This window comes from Anguilla anguilla, chromosome 17 (genome assembly GCF_013347855.1).
Source record: "Anguilla anguilla isolate fAngAng1 chromosome 17, fAngAng1.pri, whole genome shotgun sequence".
Lineage (NCBI taxonomy): Eukaryota > Metazoa > Chordata > Actinopteri > Anguilliformes > Anguillidae > Anguilla > Anguilla anguilla.
The window spans coordinates 10,879,855-10,906,297 of NC_049217.1; the positions used below are offsets into that span (position 1 = coordinate 10,879,855).

At 46.0% G+C, this 26,443-nt stretch overlaps 1 protein-coding gene across 1 annotated transcript in view; it reads right to left on the minus strand.

The window, feature by feature from the left end:
* Positions 1–872: 872 nt before the first annotated feature.
* grin2aa (glutamate receptor, ionotropic, N-methyl D-aspartate 2A, a) overlaps positions 873–26,443 on the minus strand; it is a 137,453-nt gene continuing 111,882 nt past the window's right edge. The window contains exons 6-13 of the mRNA XM_035399200.1: positions 24,396–24,567; positions 21,909–22,062; positions 20,572–20,697; positions 17,299–17,528; positions 12,065–12,225; positions 8,880–9,067; positions 6,252–6,490; positions 873–5,665 (exon numbers count right to left, since the gene is read on the minus strand). Of these exons, the coding sequence (XP_035255091.1) occupies positions 3,827–5,665; positions 6,252–6,490; positions 8,880–9,067; positions 12,065–12,225; positions 17,299–17,528; positions 20,572–20,697; positions 21,909–22,062; positions 24,396–24,567 (3,109 nt within the window). The 3' untranslated portion in view covers positions 873–3,826. The remainder of the gene's footprint in view (positions 5,666–6,251; positions 6,491–8,879; positions 9,068–12,064; positions 12,226–17,298; positions 17,529–20,571; positions 20,698–21,908; positions 22,063–24,395; positions 24,568–26,443) is intronic.

The following is a 26,443-nucleotide window of genomic DNA, read 5'->3' on the forward strand; positions in this document are numbered from 1 at the left end:
TCAGTTACTTTTATTAGACTTCTGACTTCCCCAGTTCTGTTCTGTTCTGCAGGAAGTGGAACTTGCTCCTTCTAAATCCTCACATGGTCTCATCCCCAACTGAATTTTCTCTAACAGCAGAAAAAGAATGAATGAATGACATGTATGGACAGAACAATACTCCAGGCCGGCACTAACTGAACACATGCAGATCTTTTTTTGTGACAGTTGATTTAATGCTGAACATTTAATGTGAATATTCTACTTATCAGCCTTAAACTGGACAATAACTATGTTATTACTGAAATATAATCAGTAATAGTTAAACTGCATGTAATTGACTATATTAAGGAAAGGATAAATAAAGCCTACTTGTTCCTTATTGGTTACTGAATGGATAGTTTGGCTTGGCTGAAAGAACATTGAAGTGTTACTTTTGTATGTGATGGAGCCAATACTTAATCAAACCAATACAGAGCCAAAAACAAAACCTTCATAGACTGTCATTCTATCTGGTCTTTACCATTTTAAGAGACAAAAACAGAAAGATTTCAAACTGCAGTGTTAGTGAAAATAAATGAAAAATTTTGGTTTTAGGTCTGTTTGTGTCACAGTCCCCATATATTTTGAATATAGTCAGCTTGATTTGTGACGCATTGGCACTTTGGTTCATGAACAGGGAAATTAAAATGGAGGCCATTGCAAAGGATCATGGGAACTGTGTTCATATACCAAGCTGACCCAAAGCGGAGCTTCCCTTCAGCAATGGAACATGGTTACTGTAGGCATGCTTGATCCAAGCTCACCTGGAATAATATAGAGTATATTTACATAGAAAAATCCCCCTCTCTCTCCCTACCCCACTGAGCACCCCACCCCCACCCCGTCCCGAAATTCAAGCTTACAAATACTCCATGGCTGAGATCCCTGTTTTCCATCCAAGTGGAGACCTCAAATCTCTTAAGGTGACGTTTAAATACAGACCTTGTGAACAGTGTCTTCCTCTATCAGAAAAAAACTGCTGCTAGCTATATAGACTCCTGTGAAATTCACACAAAAAATATTGTTCACGCTTTAGATTTATCATTTTCAGGATGAGGATGATGTATACCTATAGTAATTTACAAGTGATTTACAGGTGTCTAATATTCAAAATAGTTCCTCAAGTGTTTGACAGATTAGGAAGAAAAAAAAATTCCTACACCAAACAATGAGTAACAAAGGAACAGATCATATCTTTGGAGGAATAGCAGATTGATCAAACATTTTTTCCCTATAAAAATAAGATCTGAATAGAGGTCAGTGGAAATCAAAAGCATAGTTCGTGAGGAGGATCTACCTTACATGACTAGGCTTTACCTCACTCGGGGTAAAGACAGAGCAGGGAGTAAGATGTATCTAAAAATAGATTGGGTTGAGGGCCAACTCTTGCACTGCACCAAAAGAACAGTTTTTCTTTTAGTGCATAGCGTACAGTGCATGCACTCTATCACAAATCATTAGTGCTCAATAAATCAAAATAAAAAATGAAAAAAAATGAATGTATTAACATCAGAGTTGCATGCCTTTTATATATATATATATATTTCATATGCAATTAAAAAAGATTTCCCATAAGGAACAGGGCTGTTACAAGGGGTGAAAAATAATCAATGTATGACAGATTGAGGAAGGAATGAAAACCGATTCCACACTTGGATATCGGATCCTTGATATTTTATATGTGCATATTTTTAAAACATCAACGTCCTTGAGCAGCATTGAAGGTTAACATGACCTGTGGAAAGTCTAGTATAGTCTGCAAGTACTCCTAGTGCCAACTGAGGCATTGCAGAATTTCCTTCAGAACAGTGGGTAAGCTGAAAGGAATATCGGGGCCAAGACAGCACTGAGAGAAAATGAACAGATATGAAGGAAAAGAAAAACATTGCTGCCTGGAAACATTGTTTTCTTCTTCTTCTTTTTTTTCAAATTAAACAATGGGTGAATTTGGATTCACAGTAAAACTCGCACTGCGTATATTGCATGTCTTGCCGATGCTGGATTTGTAAGGTGCGCGCTGCTGTGAAGTAACCTGTTCGGGTTCTGCATTCCTAGCTACCGCTTCGCCATCTTTGTTTGGGCAGTGGGGTTTTTTTCACGGTTCACAGAAAGAGAGGAGAGTACTGGAAGACTTTGGATGAGCAGATGAGCGAGGAGTAAAAGGCCGCACTTTGCAGCCAAACACTATGCCAAGGTGCGTTTTTATTGTGCAACACTAAATCAATACACAAGTTCCACAATGCAATACGTCTCCTGAGATATTACCTTCCAGCTAATCAACACATCTCTGTTCCCTTTAGAGATCATTTTCAAGTTAGTAGGACATTTTTACATGGGTGAATCTGCAATAACGTGTTTCCATGAAATAAACATGCTCTATTTATGCAATTTATATATTCCAAATAAAGCCCAAATTGTGTCATTTTCATTAATGATGCTGAGAATGTCTTATAGACAACTGATGCGTACCGATGTCCTCTTTCAGAGTTGAATCTTACCCAGTGTTTCGCATGACACACTCGACATTTTTGACACACAACTCGATGACAACACGGGCAAGATCCAACGGTTGCATTTTGCGACAAATAACACAACAGTCTTCAGAAGGATCAGAATGTGTTTTTTTTTTCGTTCAGTGTCACAGTGTACAGCTCCGATAATCTAAGTACCGAACACAATAACCGTGAGGTAAAGTTTCTCTAATAAAATTGTAATTCTTTGTACAATGTTAAAATCTTTATTACCCTGTTTAAGAGATAGAGAGAGAGAGAATGGAGAATTCACAAAATATCCCAGGCAAACGTTTCGCTGGTTGTCCTTCTGCAAGCCGAAGCTGGACTTTTAGAGCTTTACTAAGCATAGGTCAAGTCTTAATTGCACAGGTGCCCACCTAAAATCAGCAAGACTAATTCCATTTAATGTAAATGTGGTGATTACTTTCCAGTACCAAAATAACATGCAAAAAATATATATTCCTGTCTGTAATTTGAAATTAATGTTTAGAATTCACAGAGGCAGAGGGAAGCTAACTAATTGTTAAAGTGTGCTAGTAGCAAAAAATCTAAGTCTAAACCATACTAGATAGTGATTAGAATGCCGAAAACCCCCATGTCTACTGCAGAGTACTACAACATAAAAAAGCAAAGTGTATTATAAGTGCACTACAACAATTGAAAATACCCTTGGCTTGCCTCAGGTTTTGTATCTGTTTACATGGAATTCATAGCAATTCCTGAAGTAGTCAGATCATCTGAATGAAGACAGTTCTCGACCTCTTTTTTCTTGGTTATTGTATTGGGCGGGGGATGTCTGTACAGCCGAAAGCAGCTTCTGCATTTACTTCCAAGGTTTTGGAAGAGCATTAAGTAAGACCCATTTGCTTAAACTGGGAGATGGCATCTGTAGGAAGGTTTGGGGCTGCAAGCCAGGTTGAAGAGAACCTGTGCCATTGATTTGCGTTTGTCTCACACCACATTCCGCTCAAACGGGTCACCTCCCCTCTCCCTGCGAGAGGTACTTTACGCCAGCTAGCGCTAGCTGCTCTCTCTTCTTGAGAGCTGATTCCTGGAGTCCATGAGATATTTTACTGCACTGAGAAAAAACTGAAACACTGAAAACCTTTGGCAAGCACTGTTCGGGCAACTCACTGATGCTGAACAAAATATAAACAAACAAACAAACAAATAAAACAAAAGAACAAACACAAACTGTCTAGAGAGTACGTGGGTACTTTTTTTGATTCAGGTTTTAGGTGGCTGTGGCATCCTAAAATGGATTAAGATTGAAGCTACACGAAACGGGAGCGTTAAACATCCGACTCGAGGCTGGGTATTTTCTTATACACTCCTCTATTGCTACAGGAATTGAGGACTCGGGGAGCTGAGTACACACTAGTCTTGTTGGCTACGTAAGGCATGAGATGCTCCGAGATGTACACGTCGTTGTGTATCCGACCATCCCGGGAGCAGTATGAGGCGGCGGACCTGACGGAGGACCGCAGATTGTTCTCGTTCCTCGATTTGAGGGGCGCCAGCTGCCGGTAAATGTCAGAGGAGCTCCGGCCGTGGACCAGCCGCTGGTCGTCCCGGGAGGAGCAGCGCAGGAAGGGGTTGTCCGAGGCGTGGTCGGGGTAGAGGGACTTGCTGCGCTTGCTCTCCTCCAGGTTGTGGTTGAAGAGCGCGGGCCGGCCTCCCAGGAGCCTGTCCGGTCTGAAGTTGAACATGTTGGTGTAGGGGCTGTCGTTCAGGCAGCGGTCCTTCTCCTTCAGGCTCACGCTGCGCGCCGGCCTGCCCAGGTCCACCTCCTTGGGCTTCTCCAGCACGATGTTGTCGAAGGAGTGCTGCCGGCTGAGCCTCAGCCGGTTCCTCTTCTGCACGTGGGGCCCGTCAGTCTGGGGCCAGTACTGGCCGAACATCCCGTCCTGGTTCGCCGCTGCTGCCGCCGCCGCCGCCGCCGAGGAAGAGGAGGCGGGGTTGATGGCCTCATGGAGCATCTGGTCCTCGCTGATGTCGTAGAGGTTGGCGGTGCGCAGACAGGCCTCGCATCGGTTGTAGGGGGACCGGGCGGCGTAGTGGCTCACGTAGCTGGGCATGACCGCGGACAGGCAGCTGCGGCAGTGCGTCTGCTTGCAGCGGTCGTTGCCTGTCTCGTGCGGGCTGAGGCTCAGACTCTTCTCCTTGGGGTAGTGCTTGGCGTAGATGGCGTCCGGCAGGAGGTCGGAGTCGCCGTGGTGCAGGGGGCTGCTGTTGAGGTGGATGATGGGTTGGTCCGCCTTGCGGTAGTTGTCGTTGTGGTCGGAGTAGATCTCGGGGAAGTCCAGGTCGTCAGCCAGTGCCCGGCTCTCGCGGTAATGCAGCGGGTCAGAGTGCAGGCTCAGCTCCCGGTCGGAGTCTATGGTGTATATCTTTTCACGGCCCAGCCCCCCTCCTCCTCCTCCTCCTTGTTGCTGCTTGCTCTTTAAGTAGGACAGTTCCACCTCGCTGCAGTCCCTAGGGTATTTCGATATCACCGATCTTTTTTTTAAGTTGTCCTTGGACTTCAGGTGCTTCTGGCCGTCGGCGTCTTTGTAGGAGGCGGCTCTGCTGGAGCAGTCGGACACGTCAGAGTGGGCGGCGTCCTCCGGGAGGTACCGCTGGCTCTTCATGGAGAGACGGGCGTCAGGACAGGCCAGGGAGTCCTGGACAGGGCCCGACTTCTTCCAGGCGCCGCGGGGCTTGGCGTTGGTCTGGGTGGCGTCGGCGCTGACCGCCACCTCCACCGTGTTGGGGTTGGCGTCGTTGAGAGTCAGCGGGTGCTGGCCCTGGAAGATGTAGTTGTTGAGGTGGTCCTTGTGACGGTTGGCCAGGTAGGCCTGCAGGTCGCCCGTGTCGCCGTAGATCACCTCCTTGGGGGCGTAGCTGCGGTTGTCGGTGTAGATGTAGTTGCCCTTCTCGCCCATCATGTCCATCAGCATGGGCCCGGCCGGGTGCATGAAGTCGCCGGGACGCTTCGGGGAGCCCAGCCGCGAGGCCGTGAGGCCTGTCATGTTGGTCATGTGCTTGGCTGACTTCATCAGCTTCAGCATGTTGGCCTGGGGACTGAAGTCCAGGTCCGAAGACTTTTTCTTCATTTCGATGTGGACGCCATGAATGCAACTCCATATGCCCTGTGAGGAGAGAGACAGGAAAACAAAGAAGGATTAGTCACCTGGACGTACCTAGGAGGGCCAGACATTTTTTCGAATGCAACTGACTCTGAGTTTGTGCCGCTTTTGAAGGAAGGCAAGAAGCAGCAACACAGAATGAAATGGTTTTTATGTTTATAATCGGGAATAAAGGCTACAAAATGAATGTGCTCATATGAACAACCTCTGGAAGCAAAAGGCAAACTTCATATGGTTTTTTTTTTTTTCGTAAACATTTCATTATATGTCTACGAAACAAACAAATTGAAATTGGAGTATTTTAACTTCACTTTCAAAGCTTGGAGAATTTCAGCTGTGAACCACCCCCATTCCAGAAGGGTTTCTATCTCTGATGTTTTACTGTAGATAACACACATACACAGGCTCACATGCACACACACATACACGCACACACACATGCAGGCTCTCACACACGCACGCAGGCTCACGTGCACACACACACACACACACATGCAGGCTCTCACACACGCATGCAGGCTCACGCGCACACACACACACACACACACGCACACGGGTCTTGCAGAGGTTTGGAGATGTAGGCGCTCACCCTGCTGATGGAGAAGAGCAGGCCAGGCTTGCCAGTGCACACTCCGGTGAAGCAGTAGCGCAGCCTCCAGTAGAACAGGTGCTCCCAGATGAAGGTGATGAGGCTGAGGCCCATGGCCGTGGCCAGCATGTAGAAGACGCCCGCCATGTTGTCCACGTCCAGCTGGCTGCTCATCACCTCGTTCTTCTCGTTGTGGCAGATGCCCGTCAGCCACTGAGCCTCCAGCTCCTCCATCTCGCCTGTTTGAGGGGTAAGGGGGAAAGACAGTCTGTTATCCACCCAGATTTTTAGCAGTCTGGGAGGCAGACGCCATTGCGTAACCAAGGGCAATAGGCAGATCCTGGAGGGGCGTGGAAGTATATGGTACTTCCATATATATATGGAAGTATAAGCAAGAGCACCTCAGTTTTGGCAAGATTGAGTTTGAGATAGACTGATCGTCTGACTTGAGCTATCATCCAACTTCAAGGATGTGTTATGATGGATGTCATTGCGCTCTAAAATATTGGCAGAAATGTAGAAATATACATTTGCTAAAAAAAATTATATATATACATATGTGTGTGTGTGTATGTGTAATGTGTAATACATTTGGAATTTTTGCACTTTTTTTATTTCAACGTCTCCACATCATAACGCAGTTCCTGAAAACTTAGTTTAGTAATGTAGCACACATTCCAGCCTGTCCTTATGCTGTTGTCACAGTGGGCTGTTTCTGCGTGAGGTACAGCTGCTAAATGAACACTCCTCTCATCCAGATTGATGTTGTGTAATAACACAGTGGAGGTAACATTTGGCGAATGTCTTATGAAACGCAGTGATGGAAGAGACCGTGTATTGCAGATGTCTGTAGAGAGACTTACTCGCATCTACATTGCTAGGAAAAATATGAGAAATAATATGAGCAACCTTTCACACCTGTGAAAGCCCAAAGCTGATTTGAACAAATGCTTTTTATTTATTTGCTTTGCAGTACCATTTAATAAGTGTTTATGTCTTCAGAAGTGTTAAGCATACAAGCATATTTGATGTATCACATGGAAGGCAAGATTTAAATCATTTATGAATGTGCAGTAATCATTGATGAAGCCTCAAAAGGAAGGCAACTGTTATAGAATACGTTTTTCTCTGCGATGGTACATATGATCCCTAAAGGACTCGTATAAACTGTTGGAGTTTAATGAACCCTGGGAATTGCATTGGGTTCATGAACTTTCTGTGAAGCCGAAGTGTTCATGTACAGCAGGGTTCTGAGGCCCCCCCATACACTTCCTTCCAACTGGCCTCTTGTTCAAATAAGGAAAGGATGTTTTAAGTTCTTTAATAATTTTCTCCTTTAACTGTCTTTTTTTTAAACTCAGTGCAGGCTTTGGTTCATTGCCGTCTGCTTTGTCTTTGAACTGATATTCATTTGACACTAACGGCTGAGATTCAATGACCAGGTGTGCCCGTGCTCTCAGCACTCATCTTTCCATTATGATTTCACCTGTCAGTCTACCGGTTAATCGCCCAAAATGTGACTTCTTTTTTAAAGGGCTCACTTGGCACGGAACATATTGCAAGAAATACACAGTATTAAAGGAGAGGTTGTCTGAACTTATCCAGCTAATTAGAAAGCCCTTAAATAAATATTATCTGTTCATTCTACATTCGATGTACGCCCATTTTATACCCTGTGACCTTTAAAGGGTAAGTCTTCTTTAGTGTCTAATTCAGAACAATTAGCAGTCCTTTGCACTTGGGATGCTGCAGTTGCTGTTTAAATGGACATGGAGAAGCCCCACACAACTAGGAATGTATGAATATAACACCTGACGTATATAACATGTTTTTCACTACACTTATATACACCACCCTTATTTCTGGGACCAAGCAGAAATGGAGACATTATTTAATTCACAACACAGTTCTCATCTTCTTGTTGTGCATTGCCTATGCTGCAAGTATAGCTATAGAATAGAACTTTTTAAATTAATAAGCCAGCAGAAAAGTAGAGCATCTTCAAGCACCCTCTGTGCCGAATCCAAAACCCTTTATATCTGTGAGTTTTCTATAATTCCCTACCCCGCTGCCGGCAAGACTCGTTAGCACCCATTGCCTTTCCCCTAAAAATGCAATCGCTGTGTATTTTTAAAACAAACAGCGTCAGTGTGCAATTTACGGTGTCATTAGCCGTTAACCTCCCTACTCGTCCAGGGAAGGCTGTAGTATTGGTTTTGCAGGTCCAACACATTTCATCTTTGTATTCTTAGCTGAGAGATTCTGTTTCAGCCAAAAATTAATACACTACTATATAGAATTCAGGCATGCTCACACTTTGCTGTCTTTACCATTATCCCCATAGCCCGATATTATATGTGAGCATTTAAAAGGCTAGGCTGGAGACTGGCTGAATGCACCGGCTCTTATGCTGTATGTAAGGGTACCGAATTTTTAAAAAAATGATAAAATAAATCATCCTGCAAGAATCAAGCACCATCTATGCGGATGGTGCATGTTAACTTTCACATCCAGAATTAAAAAGGTTGTCGAGAGCCAATAGGAAGCCGCTGTGTTTTGTTGTGTTTTGTTTTGTTGAACCTGCACCACTGTCCCCCCGAGCCCCCACAGGACAAACGGCCCCCATACCGTCTCCGATGATGGCGAGGATGGCGAGGTCCACCTGCCGCTTCCAGTACGAGCCTTTCTGCAGGGCGATGCCGTACCCCGTGGTGGCGAAGATGTAGCCGCTGCCGATGGTGACCAGCTTGCAGCCCTCGTCCCTGCCCGCCATGTAGTTGAGCACGGCCGCGTCGTAGATGAAGGCGTCCAGCTTCCTGCAGGGAGGGGAAGGAGAAACGCACGTCATGTTTACATCGTGCCATCGAGCAGGCACTCTGATCCAGGGCAACCGACAGAGATTTTAAACAACACAACCCATTTATACAGCTGGATGTTTACCAGAGCCATTCTGATTAAGCGTCAGTCAACTTCTCATTTTTAATATCATTTCTCCATCCACTATACTGCGCTGTTACCTCTCACATGCTTATCTGCTCCCCACATGCTTACCTTCTATTACTACCTATTGTAGGGTACCATGGAAACCACCCCCTCCCCCCAAGAAAATCCTAAGCTTCAAAAGGAATGAAACTGAATGGAAGTGCTTGGTTGGACATGGGAAAACATTTCTAATTCAGTTGTTCAGGGGCTTCCAGGGGGTTGTTTGCTTTGCTTGTATTTGGCACATCCAGTTTAACACTGAACAGACTTTCCTGTTCTGTATGATTTGTAGTTATTTCCTAATTAAATACACAGTGGTCTGCATGAAAAATTAACATGGGTCCTTAACCTTGACTTGCAATTAAATGTGAGTGTTAGTTTTTATTCACAAACAGCTATTTAACATCATATCATGGCAAGCAATCATAAAAAACAATTAACTCAACAAACTGTAAGAGGGTTTAAAAGTGAATACTTATAAGTAAAAAATTAAGGGCAAATTGTGATAGAATTAATGCCACTATGTGATAATTATGTGATAATTGTGGAGTAAACGAGGTCATTCTGTTTATTTTGAAAAGCATTTTCCCCCTTTTTACACCGATTTGGAATGCCAGATTGAATTTTTTAGCTCTGGTTGCCACAGCCTCCTTCTGTCAGTTCAGGACAGCGCTCAAACCGTCAGAGCGTCTCCTGTGATGTCACCTCCATGATGTCAGCTGCTGTCAGGGCAACAGAGTTCACATGCAGCTTAACGGGCACACTTGTGGTCATCTGATTGGCCAGCGGGGATCGCTGCCGTGTGACGCTATTGTCCCAGCCGACTGAAACCCTCCCATCCCCGAGCGACGCCAGAGCCAATTGTGCGTTGCCCTGCCACCCTGTCTGGCCACAGTTGGCACTGCTATGGTCAAGATTGCATACAAGACCGTGTAGATGCACACTTCCGAATCATTGGCTTCGTACTATATGCCACAAAGGCCATGGTCTTGTCTGCTTGACTCCGTTAGAGAGGAAGGAGCAGAGGGCTGTTAAACACAGAGAAAGTCAGAGGTTGCAGGTTTGACTCCCAGCTGGGGTGCTGCTGCTCTACCCTTAAGTAAGTCTTTCTTAATCTTTGCCAAGATATTCATCCTTATAAATGGATAGTCAATAAAAAAGCAGGCTGTGTAAGTCGAAAGAGGATTACTAAGGAAATAATATTAGAACCAATGTAACAATAGCAAATAAGCTCACAGTAGGAGGCCAGATATTTTCAGGGTTTCGGATGAAACCCTCAAACCAGCCCTTATAATATAACAGTTACTCCCCATTTACTATTACGATTTACTATATTCACCGTGCTCTTACATTTCCTTTTGAGACATGTCTTTTTACGTGTGCACGCACATTAACATGTACATTTATTTACTCAGCAGGTGAACATGTGTAAGTTATTGTGGCAGTCGCAAGCGCCCTGATTTCATTTGATTAGTCTCTGAAAGGCGCAGATGTTAAAAGAAACGCACATTTTGGATAAAAGCGTACGTGAAGGAGAACAGAATGTCCTCGAGGCCGATCCTCTGACACGCTGAAGGTGCCTTGCATGACTTTGACTTCCGTTCGGCGGGCGTGTAATAATTTACGCGCCGTGCAAAGAGAAGAAGCCGTCTGCGAGGAGAAGGAGCCGCGGTGTCAGAGCTGGCGCCATTTCACACGGAGGCCCTCTCGCTCCCGACGAGACTCATTCTGTGTCGGCGGCCTTTGCTCTCCTTAATGCGCGATCTCTGCCTGCGCGGCTGACATACTGCTGTCTATTTTTAAAACCAAGAGTGCCACTACGCAATTTATGATGTCATTAACAGTTAACAAAGTTTAGCGCCAGCAGAGCCTTCTTTTGTGACTCTCTTCTAGTCCAGGGAAGGCCGTAGCACAGGCGGCTTGCTGTGTTGTTAGAGACGGACAGAGACGGTCTCCGTGGTTCTCCACCCTGTAAATCCACTTCATTGCCTTTAATAAGAAGGGATGCAGCGGCCCCACAGATCTAATCCACTAAAAGCATACTATATCCAAAATTATTCATCCCCTAGGGAGGTGTGTGGGTGGCCATATAGGTGCAGTTGTAAACCAGAGTTGTATATCACACCAACACGTCTCATCATCCTTCCTGGTTAAATGGAGGCCTATTTATTGTACACACGTACACACACACACCCAGTGTGTTTAGGTTGTAGGCAGTCCATGGTGGCACATTGTACTCACACTAGCACACACACACACACACACACACACACAGATAGAAAGGTCTCACATTTATGTTGCACCCAGAGGACACATTAGAGCCCCTCAGTTCCATGTAGCCTGCCTGAACTCAGATGTCCCCATAAAGAGTACATGCAGGGGGGGGGAATACCAGAGAGGTGGGCGATCCCGTTTTGTTTGTGTGAAAGCGGCCATTTTCCCTCTGCAGACTAACAAAAGGGTAACACCTTATGTGCGATAAAGAGAGGGACCAAATTACCGGCCTTGAGGCCTTGCCCTGTCTGCTGCCTGCCTGTCTTTCTCTACCATACAGATTTCCTCCACTGATCTACTGTGAGGCTTCTTGAATGTCTACAATGCAGAAACATTCAAAACACAAAGTTGAAAATCAACACTTTAATAAGGTTTATAACGGGCTACTTACAAACTACCGTACAGCATCCCCTCCACCTGGCCATGCTTCATGCCACTCCGTATTTCATGCATGTATGGACAAAATTTATAAAGAGTGTTTGGGCTAAACCTGTGCGCAGGGAAGTTTAGCCTTAGAGAGCACAGAAGAGGAGCACAGAATGGGGTCTTGGCCTTACCCGGTCTTGAGGCTGACCAGCGCGTCCTGGACACCTGTCTGGTGGTATTTGACCATGTACTGGTGCATGTCCGGGTAGTTCTTCCTGATGTTCCTCTCTGTGCTTCCGTTTGGGACTGTCCCGAACCGGAACGGGGGCGAGTAGGAGTGAGGACTCTGGAACTGTGGGAAGGGAACACAAAATACACACGTTTTTCAGCAACAGCTGGTGAAAAGTAAAGGCGTATAGGTGGAAAATTGGAAAGGAATAAGACACCTATGATGTCACCTTACACGTACTGTACAGTACAGATAGGAGCTCCACCAAACATGATGTACTTTTGGTAATAACCAGTAGAACAGTGGTGATGGTGATTGGTGGAATTTCTGGAAATACCTCTTCAGTACCTGTGAGGATTACTAGGATTTGCAATTTTGCAATTTTATCAGGAAGTTTTTTTTCTTTTTACAGAGTGTGGAACATGTCAGGTCATGTTATGTGTATCTATCTGCTATTGGTGTGTTTATTCTTGTTCCATCAATTTAAGCTTCTTATAAATGTATTAGATGAACAAGCAAGATCCTTAGAGTAGGGAGTGTGTATTCATGTGTGCGCTTTGGAATGTCTCTTGTTTGTTTCGGTATTTTTTTTGTCTTAGAAACACATTAATAATAATATGTGATGACAAATGAAGGAAATGATCTGAAATTCAAGTCAGGATTTGAAACATCCATGTCCATGAAGTTTTATGAGATTGTTTTGAATAAATGCATTTCATTTAATTTCCTCAATTGACTGCGAGACAGCGCACAAAATGATCTGCCCGGAGGGGCAGGACGGCCTGTTCTCATCTCTTTGTTGTGCTCTTACCGATTCTCCGTAACACAGCGGCCCTCCCACCGGGTCACTAACTCAAAGCAAAGGGCTCCCTGTTCTCCCTGCCCAGCGTTCGACAGGTTAAATCAAGAGTGCCTCTACGCAATTTATGATGTCATTGACAGTTAACAAAGTTTAGCGCCATCAGAGCCTTCTTGTGTGACTCTCTTGTAGTCCAGGGAAGGCCGTAGCACAGGCGGCTTGCTGTGTTGTTAAATCACCGGGTTGGCACTGCCTCGCGAACGCGCCTTCCGCGCGTTTACAGACCGCCACGTCCCCGAACAATTACAGCGTACACAACTCTGTATGAAACCTACAGCGCGCTGTATTGAGATATCCACACTGTGGGCAAAACAAAACAACAAAAAAAACGAAACCCCCCCACTCCTAACCCAATTCCTCATCCCTCCGCCGGGCCCTGTGGGACAGCGGCTCCTATCAATCACAGCCGAGGGCGACGCGCACAGCACATCCGATCTGCAGACTCCGCCTCTCCCGGCAGCGACGGAGAGGCTCACGCTTCCTGCCTGGCGGAGACGGAGAGGCTCACGCTTCCTGCCTGGCGGAGACGGAGAGGCTCACGCTTCCTGCCTGGTAGAGACGGAGAGGCTCACGCTTCCTGCCTGGTAGAGACGGAGAGGCTCACGCTTCCTGCCTGGTAGAGACGGAGAGGCTCACGCTTCCTGCCTGGCAGCAACGGAGAGGCTCACGCTTCCTGCCTGGCAGAGACGGAGAGGCTCGCGCTTCCTGCCTGGCAGCGACAGAGAGGCTCACGCTTCCTGCCTGGCAGAGGCGGAGAGGCTCGCGCTTCCTGCCTGGTAGAGACGGAGAGGCTCACGCTTCCTGCCTGGCAGAGGCGGAGAGGCTCACGCTTCCTGCCTGGCAGAGACGGAGAGGCTCGCGCTTCCTGCCTGGCAGAGGCGGAGAGGCTCACGCTTCCTGCCTGGCAGAGGCGGAGAGGCTCACGCTTCCTGCCTGGCAGCGACGGAGAGGCTCACGCTTCCTGCCTGGCAGAGGCGGAGAGGCTCACGCTTCCTGCCTGGCGGAGGCGGCCGGGGCTCGGCGGCGATGCGGAGCTGGCAGCGGAGGACGGGGACGATGAACACGTCACGCTGAGGACTCCGCTGTTGTGTCAGCCGCCAGCTTTTTATTTCATTTTATTAAAGCAGCGGAAGCAGCGGCAGTTTTGCAGCCGTAGGTGCGATAACCTGGGTCCACCAGATTTTATGAAACCACTTATTGTTTTTTTTCTTATTTGTTTTACTGTTTTTTTTTTTAAAGAGATTTATTTCATTGCTTTATTTGTATTTGTTTTTTTTAGCTGTAGGCAAAGAAACACAAGCAAATATGGGGTTGAATGGCCCATCGCCTGCCGAAGTTCTCACGTTCTAACGGTCTGACGTTCTACTGAAAGGAACCAGCAGGGGTCAGCCAGGCGTGGCGGTGGCCTCGCGTCTCTGTGATGGATCTTATCCGTCCGCTTGTTCCTGTTTGTTTAAGGCTTTGCCAGCGAGCTCTGTGGCAGAACCCGTACTGTCAGCATGACCCTCGCAGTGGCAGGCGGGAGACAGAGAGAGAGAGAGAGAGAGAGAGAGAGAGAGAGAGAGAGAGAGAGAGAGAGAGAGAGAGAGAGAGAGAGAGAGAGAGAGAGAGAGAGAGAGAGAGAGAGAGAGAGAGAGAGAGAGAGAGAGAGAGAGAGAGAGAGAGAGAGAGAGAGAGAGAGAGAGAGAGAGAGAGAGAGAGAGAGAGAGAGAGAGAGAGAGAGAGAGAGAGAGAGAGAGAGAGAGTGCCAGAGAAAGGAACCCTGCAGCTGGCCACATTCGTGGCTGCCGATCTCCGTGGCCCTCCGTCTAGCGGCTCAGACCTTGCGTCGGCTCATTACGCAACGGGGGGCGTGGTGCATAACCCAAATGGAGCGATCCAAGCTATGGGCTACCTCGCAGCGGGGGGAGGAGGTGGGGGTCTCCCCCGGGCCTCATTCCCACCCTCGGGACCCCTCGGATTGGGAGCCCGGGCGTGCTGGGATCTCGCCCGCCGCCCGGACTCTGCAGAAACCACGGCGGCTTAGGCTCCAGCACCCCCCTTCCACCCCCCATCTCCCCCCCACCTGAACATAAACAAGCACTCCCGCAAGGCGCTCGGGCAGAATAAGAGAAGCCAATAACAGCATGTCAGCGCACACAGATAATGTTCCCCCGTTCCCCACGGGACCGCGGAGGGAGGGAGGCGCGGCAGCGGCGCTTTGGAACAGGCTGTCCTGAGCAGAGCCTGTTGGTGTTTGTGCGCTAGCGGCCATGCTAAAACCGCAGCCCGGCGCAGAGGAGGAGGAGAGGCTGCTCCACCCATACACACGTCACAGCTAGTGAGGCTGAGCTGGTGGGAATGTGCACCTGTGCGCATGTATGTCCCTACTTTATGGGCAAAACATGGAGGGACCGGACAAAAACGGAATCATCAACAGCTGAATCGTCATATATATCATCACTGTGTGTGTGATGTGAAAAAGAGAAATACACCCTCTTTCAGTTTTTGAAATTCTACAATTCTCTGGTTTCACATATTGGGAAATAACTAACCTTCGTCTAGTCCTCGCCATGTCCTGACAGTACATAAATTTAACCACAGGTGACTAATAACACACAACTGATTTTGCTTTGTCAGTATTTGCAGTATTCAACCAAAATGAAGCCAACTTGCAGCAGCCTTCTTTGAAAAAATAAGTGCACCACATGACCCGGTAGCTTGTAGCGCAGTTTGAATACTATATGGAGGAAACAGGAAATCCACCCATGAAAGTGGGTTTGGCAGGTGTGAAGCCTTGAATGTTAAGTTTGGTGCCTCAGACACATCAAAAACTCTGAAATCCTGAGCAGAGCATAACTTCTAGCACAAGGACGGGAGGTCAGTAGACCCCCTGCTGTCAAGCTCTGTGGGCAGTAATAATTTCAGGCAAACCCTGTCTTATCAAAGCCTTTGTTGGCGTAGGATTAAAGCAAGGGGTCCTTGTGTAAGTCTCATCCTCTCTTCATCAGCGCTAGTGCTCACAAATAGTTCTACCGTCCTTCGAGTGTCATGCACAGACCTGTGCTACTCAATACAACATCAAACCATTGCCCGTTAAGAACAACGGATGCACAATAAATATTCAACAGGTTTCGCCGACCCTGGTCCTGGAGAGCCGTAGAATGCGCTGGCTGTTGCTGTCAATCAGCGCTTAATTGTTCTGTTAAAGCTGATCATATCACAGCTGGTCTATACTGGGCTACTAATGAAAGCAAGCAGAGACAAAAATCAGCAGACCCTGTGGCTTTACGGGGTTGTCCATTCCTGATAAACGAAAGAACATTGTCTCCAAAACGTATGGGGGCAAAATGTTTCGTAAAAAAATGTGTTGCAGTTTAAGCAGCGCTTATGCGAATATTTATTTGCTGAGCAGAAGGCAGTTTCCAGGGTGACTAATGTGGTTTCCATTCATACAGCTGGGTAATTCACTGAAGCAAGGTTAAGCGCCACACTCAAGGGTACGACAGCAGCCGCTGTGCCACTCTACCACGCGCACACACCATCATAAACACATTTACAGCACATGTAGAGTGTGTATCTATGACTGTAGTGTATGTAACAGTGACTTCGACGTGAACAAATACATTCAAGTGTTCTTCACAAGCACAGTTTAGTGAGCTAATCATTATTTACATCAAAAATGAATACTTGCATTGTGAGTAGTCAACATTAAGAACAAATATTCTTTTTGAATCCAGGCCTTACAGCTCCCCTGTACTCAAACCATCCCACACAATTTTACTGCTCACCACTATTCTGCAACCACCTCATTTAGCACAGCTGACTGATTTGCCACTTATGAGCTTATGAGTTGCTGCCCCTCACCCTTGGCTTGTTGCAGTGGTTTTACTCCAGGGCCAGCTGTAAAGTATGCTATGACAAATGCACTGTTATTAAATAATAATTTAATAACCTATTAAGAGGTTATTAAATTTTAGCTGCGCAGACAGTTCACCTTTTGTGTCCAGGCACTTTATTTGTATTTTCTGTTAGTATTTATTTATTTATTTTTACTTTGGCCTTGTCTCCAGATGAAAATGAAGTCTGCAAGGCACTTGTCACGTCAAGTTGTACCAGGTACCGAGAGAATGAACAGAATCCAAAAGGAACCCAAACTAAAACAGTTTTTGTAGTAATGGTCTCAGTTACAGATCAATACCGAAAAATCATTTTGAGCTGGGGGGAGGTCATCGTATGGGAAACACTGCAAATGCTTTGTGAAATGCCCCATTCGAATCAACTCGATTGGATTTGAACCCGTTACCAGTGGACAGTCCTGCATCTGTGTTGTGTGAGAAGGGGATGCTAACGCTGACCTTTTTGTCACTCAGGCCCGTGACCTGGTCCACGAACTCCTCCTGGATCATGAAGGCGGCCAGGTTGGCAGTGTAGCTGGCGAGGAAGATGACAGCGAAGAAGGCCCAGACGGACACGATGAACTTGCTGGTGGTGCCCTTGGGGTTCTGCACGGGCACGGAGTTGTTGAAGACCAGGCCCCACAGGAGCCACACGGCCTTGCCCATGGTGAAGGAGGGCCCATGAGGGTCTACGGAGAAAGAGGAGGTCCAAAAAACATGTGAGTGACAAGTAACCGTCACCGTCTTTGTTTTAAGAGGGTTACATTGCTCTCATTATCAGACCTTTACCTGCAAGAAAAGCAAAAAAAACAACTTATTTAACCTAATTTTAGGAATCTGTTACCACCCCTGCTAGGAGCTCATAGGATGGTCAATTCCAACTCTTGAGTTTGAAATTATTACCAATTATGAAAAATGAATATACCTATTTGACAGTATATAGCTGGGATCAGCCTTTGTCTTGAAAAGCCCCAGGACGTGCAGGTTTTCCTCGTTAGTTAGCATTTAATTGATCAGATGAAGTTTTTATGTAGCTTGGTGTTATGCTTGGAGAACTTACCCTACTTTGTGAAAAAACAGGAGTTTTAAGATTATGACAGGACTTAAGGTCTGTTTTATATTGATGGCAGTTTTTTACACTGTAACTGAAACATAAGTATTTTTATCCGCATTTCTGGCCTGTAAAATGGCCACATTGTCAACAAACAATCATTCAGCAAAATTATATGTTCTTAAAAACAGAAATGTCAGTAAAATGCCGAATCATGCTGCTGTTACAATATAAAAAACAATGGGAAATTTAAAAAAACAAAAAAACACTGGAATCAATGAAAAAATAGTCAGTCAGTCACCACATTTAAATACAGTATCTGTTCCAAAGACGATGACCGCACCCAGCATCTCCTTTGCTGGTACTAATGTACCCACGGTATTCAGAGTTTGCGCTGAAAGCCACCTCCCTGGTCTGGAACCAGAAAGTGACATCAGAGGGGCTTGTCAGCCACCGGTAGTGATGAATCACAGAAGTGTGCGGTTGGGTTAAATATTGAACTAGCGAATAGAAAAGCTTTGCCTTTTCACCAAAGCAACACTATGCAGAAATATACATCTCTGTGGTGCAGCTCATTTGTCAGTGTTGACATTGCCACTAAAGACCTGCTAATACACCCCGCCAACTGTGCATATTTTAGCACCTTGAAATCAATTAAACATCGGACCTTGAGTCCAAACCTGATCTCTGAGAGAAAAAAAAGAAAGTGCATCAGCAGTTTGTATTATAATTATTTTAAAACGAATACATGCAATGTACCTGCACTTAGCGTATTAATTAGCTGAAACCTTCCTGGAAACACGTTCATTATCTGTATATATTCAAAACTGACTCCAGGAAAAAACATAATTTGACTCTAGAACTCATGCACCAAGAGACTACATTTATGTACAGAAATGTATGTTAAGTTTATTTTTGTATACGCAGAAATAGCCGTTAAGAATTCATGATGAATTCTGGAATCTGTTGACTACATGGTTACAGGTGAACTGAAATACCTTCTGTTTGCACAGTAGGCCTACATTTAGTCATTTTCAGCGCACTGCACACGCTACAGGGTTGGTATTTTATGTTATTAGAGAGCGCGCCCTGTGAATTTAAATGGGAGCATCCGCGTGTCTGCCCCCATGCAGTTTCCCTGGTTTAGATTTCCTGGGGGAACCCGGCAGAGGTGGCGTGAGGTCGGCGGCGTGGGGGTGACGCCGCGTTTCCCCTACGCGCGTCTGAGACTAGCAGGCCGACAGCGTGGCGAGTCCACAGGCTCAGAGCGGCCTAAATCTCAGAGGGAGTGCGGAATAAGGGCGGGCTCGGTCACGCGCATATTCACGCCGGGTCCTCGGCCTGCAGTGGTCTTTAGCTTGTCAGTGATGGAAGGAGGTCCTATTAGTCTGCTTGGTTGATAGATGAGAGCCTAGAGTTAGGACTCTGTTCTGGCTAATTGCAATGTGCCTTGTCGTTAGCGCTGAGCTTCAAATATAAGCAGGTGCTGTATTTCATGCAAAATTTCTGTCGGCAACCCCCTAATGTGAAAGAAAAGAAGAAAAGACTTACTACAACAACTACACAGCAGTGTTAAGGAATTTTCTTTTTTTTCATCTTTCTTTGTTCTGTTTTGGATGTATTAGGTTAGGCCAACATTTCTACACTTCATACGGAATTAACCAACTCACCTCTTTTATTATGAGACTGAAAAATGGGACAGATCCAGTTTGGAGAAAAAAAAAGTGTGAAGGTAGCGTGAGTTTCCATGGCAACATGGTGGGGACATCACGGCACAAAATAAAAAGTGAAAACCCCATCACTACATAACAAACAAAACTGGTCCACGGCGCTGACTGTGTGATCCCACAGGATCCAGCCCATTAGTACAACTGCCCCTGTATCCACAGAAGAATTTTAAGAATTCCAACCATTCCCAACCACTAACAATGAGGAGCTGGTGTCAACCCTGAAATGATATGAACGATCGGGACAAAAGGTCACCTGTCAAGGCTGGAGTCAGAACCTTTCCTGGATTCTGTTGGTTCACAAATGAAAGTGGAAAGCCTCATATCCAAATCTGTTTGAACTTCAGAGCCTGGCTTTGTAAAATGGCAGGGCCATTGCTGGAAATCATGTCGGACAGCTTCATCGCCATGCATTGCAATTTTTATTCATTATTTTTGGCAAGCATTTTAACTTGCCACAGATAAAGGTTCCCACAATACATTATAAATGCATTGTTTAAATGTATTTATATTGTTTAATTGAAAAGTTGCAGAACTCTCTTGGGTGTTTGTGCTTTTGCATTATATGCATTATATTTGCAATATATTCTAACAGTCATGCATTTCCTTATCATCTGTTAGCCTAAATGACATCATTCCAATCATGATAACCCTAATTATTAGTATCATAATCCCTTATTTATTGTAGATGCAGTCTATTCTTTGGTTAATTACACTGTATTTAACCAGGTAGCCCCACTGAGGTAAAAATCTGTTTTTCCAGAGAGACAGTCGAGATTACAGCAACACACACACTATGTTTCAATGCAACAGGAGACACTGATACTCAGAGGAGAGGGAAGGCGGGGCTTCATAAGGACAGTGAGGCGGGGGAGGCAGGAGCTGGACTTAGGACAGAAAGGAGGGGTAGGCAGAGCTTACTAAGAACAGAGGGGAGACGGAGGCGGAGCTTACCTCTGCCCTGTGCCAGGTTCCTGTTGAATCCCAGGGGGCTGATGTACTCAAATATGAACACTGCCATGGCTGTTACCAGCAGCAGCATCACAAACATCATCACCCACACTGAAGCGCTGAAGGGCTCTGTATCAGGGGGAGAGAGGAACATGCTTTCAGCTGGATTATACCCACATACACACGCATACATATACACACAGGCATATGCTCTAACACACGTACACCAGTATGCAGACATATAGACACATACTATCACACACACACACACACACACTTATATACGCAGACATGCCTACAGCATACACACCAGCTTTTGCGTGAGCCCATGTTAATGTGTATGCCAATGTCTGTATGTGTGTGTGTGAGTGTGTGTAGGTATATACACAGACATGCCTACATAAACATACATATATTGGCATATACACTACTTCACAGACACATATGCTGGTGCCATACGTATACACAAAGACACAGACCCACATATACAACACAGACACACACACACACACCCACCCACACACACACACAGCACTGGCTGATCGGAAGTGATGATGGACATGCTGCGGAGATTAAAAGCCTTTCCTGTGGGAGGCTGGCATACAGCCATGGAGGGGGTTTCCCTGGATAAGCCCTGCAATTATCAGGCTTCTGCTAATTAAAGTGTGCAGTGACGCAGAGCAGTCACATTTCAAAGAGATAGAATCTCCTTTAAGATTATACGTTCACATGTGCTGAAATACCAAATGCGTATATACGAAAGGTAAGGCTTGTTTCCATATATAAATCTATGTCAATATGCATGATCTTTATTGGAATTTTAAATGAAATTGTATCTTTGATTTTGTCTTTGCATACAAACTATTTTTGTACGCAGAGATATACAGTGTACAAATGGTATACTGCAAGGCTCATATTGAACCAAAATTAGTCTTTAACTTGGACTTACATAAACTTAATTTGCATTTGACTTGAATTTAAGTTGTTTCTTCACAGAAAACACGGAAAGCTGAAAGTGATTGGTGCATATGCTAATCTGTGTTGCTAAAGATAAAAATTATCACTTGCATTATTTGTGAGTCAGAGTTATGGGCGAATGCTAATTGAACCTTCTTTTTTCATACACATAATTGGGAGACTTTAGCAATGAAGCCAGAGTTAAGGACAAATTGTGATTGCAGTGTATCACCTCTAGGGAGGAGCAAGACCACAGTACCAATGAAAAACCGCAGAATAGTGTTCTGTTTGTTTTTGTTATTCTATGGTACCAAGACAGCTTATGATAACGTTCCATGTTAAATCGAGAGAAAGGGTGAAACGTGCCCCTGTATAAAACCTACCCAAAAAGGCTGACGGCGATACTGTCCCGTTGCTCCGGGAAACCATCACGCTGATCCCCGTTTCCACGAAGGGGACAGAGAAATCAATGACCTCTGACCTCTCCTCGTTGATGGTCAGGGAGCCCACCGCCATGACGGCTTTCTTGTACACCACCTGGGGTGGGGGTGGGGGTGGGGGTGGGGGGGAAGGGGGCAATGTGGACAGGAACACAGTGCAGGACACAAATAAGAGAAAAAAAAAACATTAAACATGGTTCATCTTTATTAAACAGTGCGCATTAAAGTCATTAGGAATTAAAGTTCATCTCTCAGGTGGGATCAAGGTACTGACTCTCTGTGTGCTGTTCAGGGGCTCATGGACCTTTTCCCATAGGACTGGGGGGTTCCCTGCTGTTCTGGGCAAAATTCCAGTCCTGGGCTGTCTCACCTACTCCCTAATTGTCCCCCAGTTTAATTGGCTCTGGAATCCCCTCCCTCTGCGCTTTAGCTGATGAGTTAGCTGGTGCAAAATGGCTGCCATGCATCACCCTGCGGTTCTGCACATTGTTGTTTGATTGAGTCCTTCGATGTCAGCGTTGGAGGCCACGATATGGAAGGCACTAAGTTTGTTACATTATTACTATTATTAGTGAGCATAAAACCTATTTTAAAAAATGCATTACTACAGTTCATCTAGTCCAGCCTTGCCCCCTGTGACATTCAGTGACGTTTCATGATAAAAGTCTTGCACCTAAAATAAAAACAAGCATTTCAAACGCTACTCATTGTGTCAATATTTATTGCCGTAAGAGGATGATGTGTCAGTGCCCTCCCTGTGGAATTGGAGGCCTGTTCCAGGGAGTTCAGACGCTAAATGCTGGCCCTTTTGAACTTGCTCAGACACCTGGAACACCTTGTTTTACTTTAAAACCAAGGTCGCTTCTGGCCCAGCCTCTTCCACATCCTTTCTGTTGCTCCAAAACCACGAGGACAGCAAAGAGCACTCAGCGACCTCCCTGCAGTCTGAAGGGGAGGTTCCATGTTCTCTCCATCACCCACCGCTATCTGAAACACTGAGCACCCCCACCCCTGCCCAAAACACTGAGCACCCCCACCCCTGCCCAAAACACTGAGCACCCCCCACCCCTACCAAAAACACCAAGCACCCCCCTCCCCTACCCAAAACACTGAACACCACCACCCGTATCCAAAACACTGAGCAAGCCTCAGCTAGGATGGGACCGTGTCGTGATTAACACCAATGGCAATTAAAAATGGGTTTAGATTCAAATCAGTTAAAAAGAAATAGTAGAAGATTAAGCACTGGAAAATACTTTGAAGAAGAATGAGCCACCTGTGGCTTTGTAGAGGGGCAGGACAGAAGGTTTCTGTTCATGTTTTAGTCTTTGCGTCACAGTAATTGTGTGAAGTTTGATGAGCCCTTGGCTGCACGTGAGTGACATAATCATCTTAACTGACAAAGTAAAAATAGAAAAATATGACTGATAACAGGTTATAAAACAACTGCACCGAACACACTGGCATATGTTCTCTAATGCCTAATGAGTCCTAGCCGGACACACAAACTTACAATAACAGCTGCTCCATATCCCATAATCCAGTTGGAACATCTTGTTCCATCAATTCGGAAGATTGCTTTTGTCGAATGTGATCCAGTAACTGCACAGTGCCTGTGACCTTCCCTTCAGCTCAGACACCCTGTGCTCGACCCCACCCCCGACGCCACCCGCAGTCCACAGCAGCCGTTCCGAATCAGACACACAGTCCTTCTGATTTACACACGTCTTTCACCGAGTCCATTCAGGTTTTTTTTTTTCCTGTGACGTATCTCATGATGGCAATCTGAAGGAAAACAGCGGCGTGAACACGTTGAATAGAATGGTGCGGCTGCGCCGTAATCTAATTGGGTGACAGGTAAACAGCCTCTCTGCTACTGTGACTCACGCGCCGGCGCGCGACGCACACGCACATGCCGCGATTGAGGATGAGCAACGCCTCGCACCCCAGGGGCTCCAGGTTCTGCCTCCAGGTCCCCGTTTTAGGCTTAACGGAAATAACGACGCTTTTATTTCTGTCGTAATTACACTGCTGGTTCAGGGACGAGGAGCAGAAATGAGCGTATTGTCTTTTGCAGCGCGGTTGTATGCTGTAGCCTCTTTTATAATATTCATGTCTTTCATATTCTTTTTGGAAGTTCAGTGAAAAACTTTTGTGTTTATTTTTTTTATTATTATTTTCCCCCCTTTTCTCCCAAATTTGCAATGCCCAGTCGTGCTTGTACAGCAACACTCATCGCAGCCACTGTTGTTGATTCGGGTGAGCTCAGGCAAGCATGTACTTTTACTTTTTTATCCTTTACTGGAAATTGGTTTTCATGATCATTGAACCTGGCCAAATTATGACTTGCATTTATTTATGAAAATCAAAGTTGGTCAGTGGAAACCAGACCTCCGCATTGGCCGGTTGTGTACATGGGCGGGGCCTCACCTCTCCCACCATGCCGTTCCACACGTTGTTGATCTTCTTGCCGTGCTTGCCGTTGGTGACGAGGTAGAGGTCGTAGGTGAACTTGACGTTCTGAGCGATCTTCTTCAGGATGTCGATGCAGAAGCCCTTGCAGCACTTCTTGATGTACGTCCCCCCTCCCTCGGTGGTGTTGCTGTGGAAACAGAGGCCGTGAGCGGGGGGTCCTGTGCGACAGCCCACGTCACGATTTATTTCATAAAAACAACGTTTCGCCGGAGTCATTACTCTGCCTCTGAATTAGGAACACCCAAATGTAAAAAAAAAGCACTTTCATTTAAAACATAATGAAAAGTTATCCTCCAAAAGATAAAGGGAACTTGTGAAACTTCTTGTTGGGGAAACAGTATGCTGTCTCATGCCCTACATTGTAACCGCGGTGCCTGCCACAATCTTGTCTTGTTACTGTACGCCTGCTTGGATCTTAATACAATACTGCATAGTGTATACAGATTGAAGAGCTCAACAGATTCAGTCAACATTTGTCCTTAAAATTTGTCCTCTGACAATGTTAATACATTTTTGACGATCACTGAACTGGCCAAACTGTGTCTGTGAAGAAATGAACAACAACGCTTTCCATTTAAATGAGTCAAAGTTAAAGACAGATTTTGTTTGACCCCAGGCCAAAATAGACCTTAACTGTTACAGACAGTAGGAGTCTCTCCAGGTGCTTAAAGGTGTGCTGCTCTCCACAGTTCGGGGCCGAGACCGGGAGCTCACACACCGAGAGCGCCTATATTTATTGGAGTTCCGTTTAATTTCTGTTTTGTTTCTTTGAACATGGTGGAGAATGTAAACTCCCACTGAAAAGCAGGAGGAGTGGGTCCGGTGGAAAGCGGGTCAGCTACAAGCGGCACACTGGAAAGTGGTCGCTCCGTTTTACTTTCTTTTCTCTTTCTTATTTTAGTTTGTTGTTTAAGTTTACTGGTTTTTGCCCAGAACCCATGAGGGGGAAGGGTGAAGATGTTTGTTTGTTTCATTTTGTGTTGGTGTGGGTGCGCTCTCTCTCTCTCTCTCTCCATGCAGCAACCAACGGTGTTCCCCGGCACTGCCGCATCTCCCTCCCAGGGGTGTCACGCTGCGGTGTGACACCTGTCTTTAAAGCCTTGGCAGCGGAGGCATGCCCGTGCCTTCCCTGTTGAATGGGAGCATTGTTGTGTGTTCAGGGGCAATCAGAATTCCTATCAAGATTCTTATCTCATTAAATGGGAGAGAGGAGTGCCAAAACTGCAGCTTCCAGGCGATGTCTCTCTCTCTCTCCCTCCCTTTTTTTCTCTGCCACTCTTTCTCTCTTGCTCCCTCTCTCTTTCACCCTCCTGTCTCACCCTTCCTCTCTCTCTCTCTCTCTCCCTTACAGCTGTGGTGGCAGGTGCTACATCATCGCGGTGGTGGTGTTTGTGGCAGTGGCTGCGGCGTGCTGCACGAGGCTAAATGAGGCCTCCGTCTCTTTCACTCTCCTGCGGCGACACTTTTCACAGGGTTTTTATTTTTTTATTAATTCCTTAATCAAATTCGTCCCGGGGCATTACGGTGCATCATCTGAATCAGCAGGAGAAAAGAGAGAGAGAGACGGAGAGAGAGAGAGAGAGAGAGAGAGAGGCGCGGAGCAGTGCGGCATAAAGAGCTGCCAAGTTCATTTTTTATATTGAAATCATTTCTGATGGTTTTCCTGAGCTGAACGCGTTCGTTGCTTTAAGTGATCATTGCGTGCGTCAGTTTAGGGAAAGGCGCCCACTTAACGCGTGGGTAATATGGAGAGCAAAGGCCTCTTTGGAACAGGCTCACATTTGGTGGGTGAGCGTGAGGACATGCCGTTAAACGCTAACTGGGTTAAGTTAAACTGTTGGGCAGCTCGTCCTGTTGAGGCGCTGTTGTAGTGTGTGGATGGGTCTGGTGTGGAGCACTGACCATGCTGGGGTGGTGCACGACTGACCGTAGCGCTGGTCATCGAGTAAGGGATCTGATTCTGCAGAGGGCCTGTGTCTCAGTGCACACCAGCGACCCTCTCT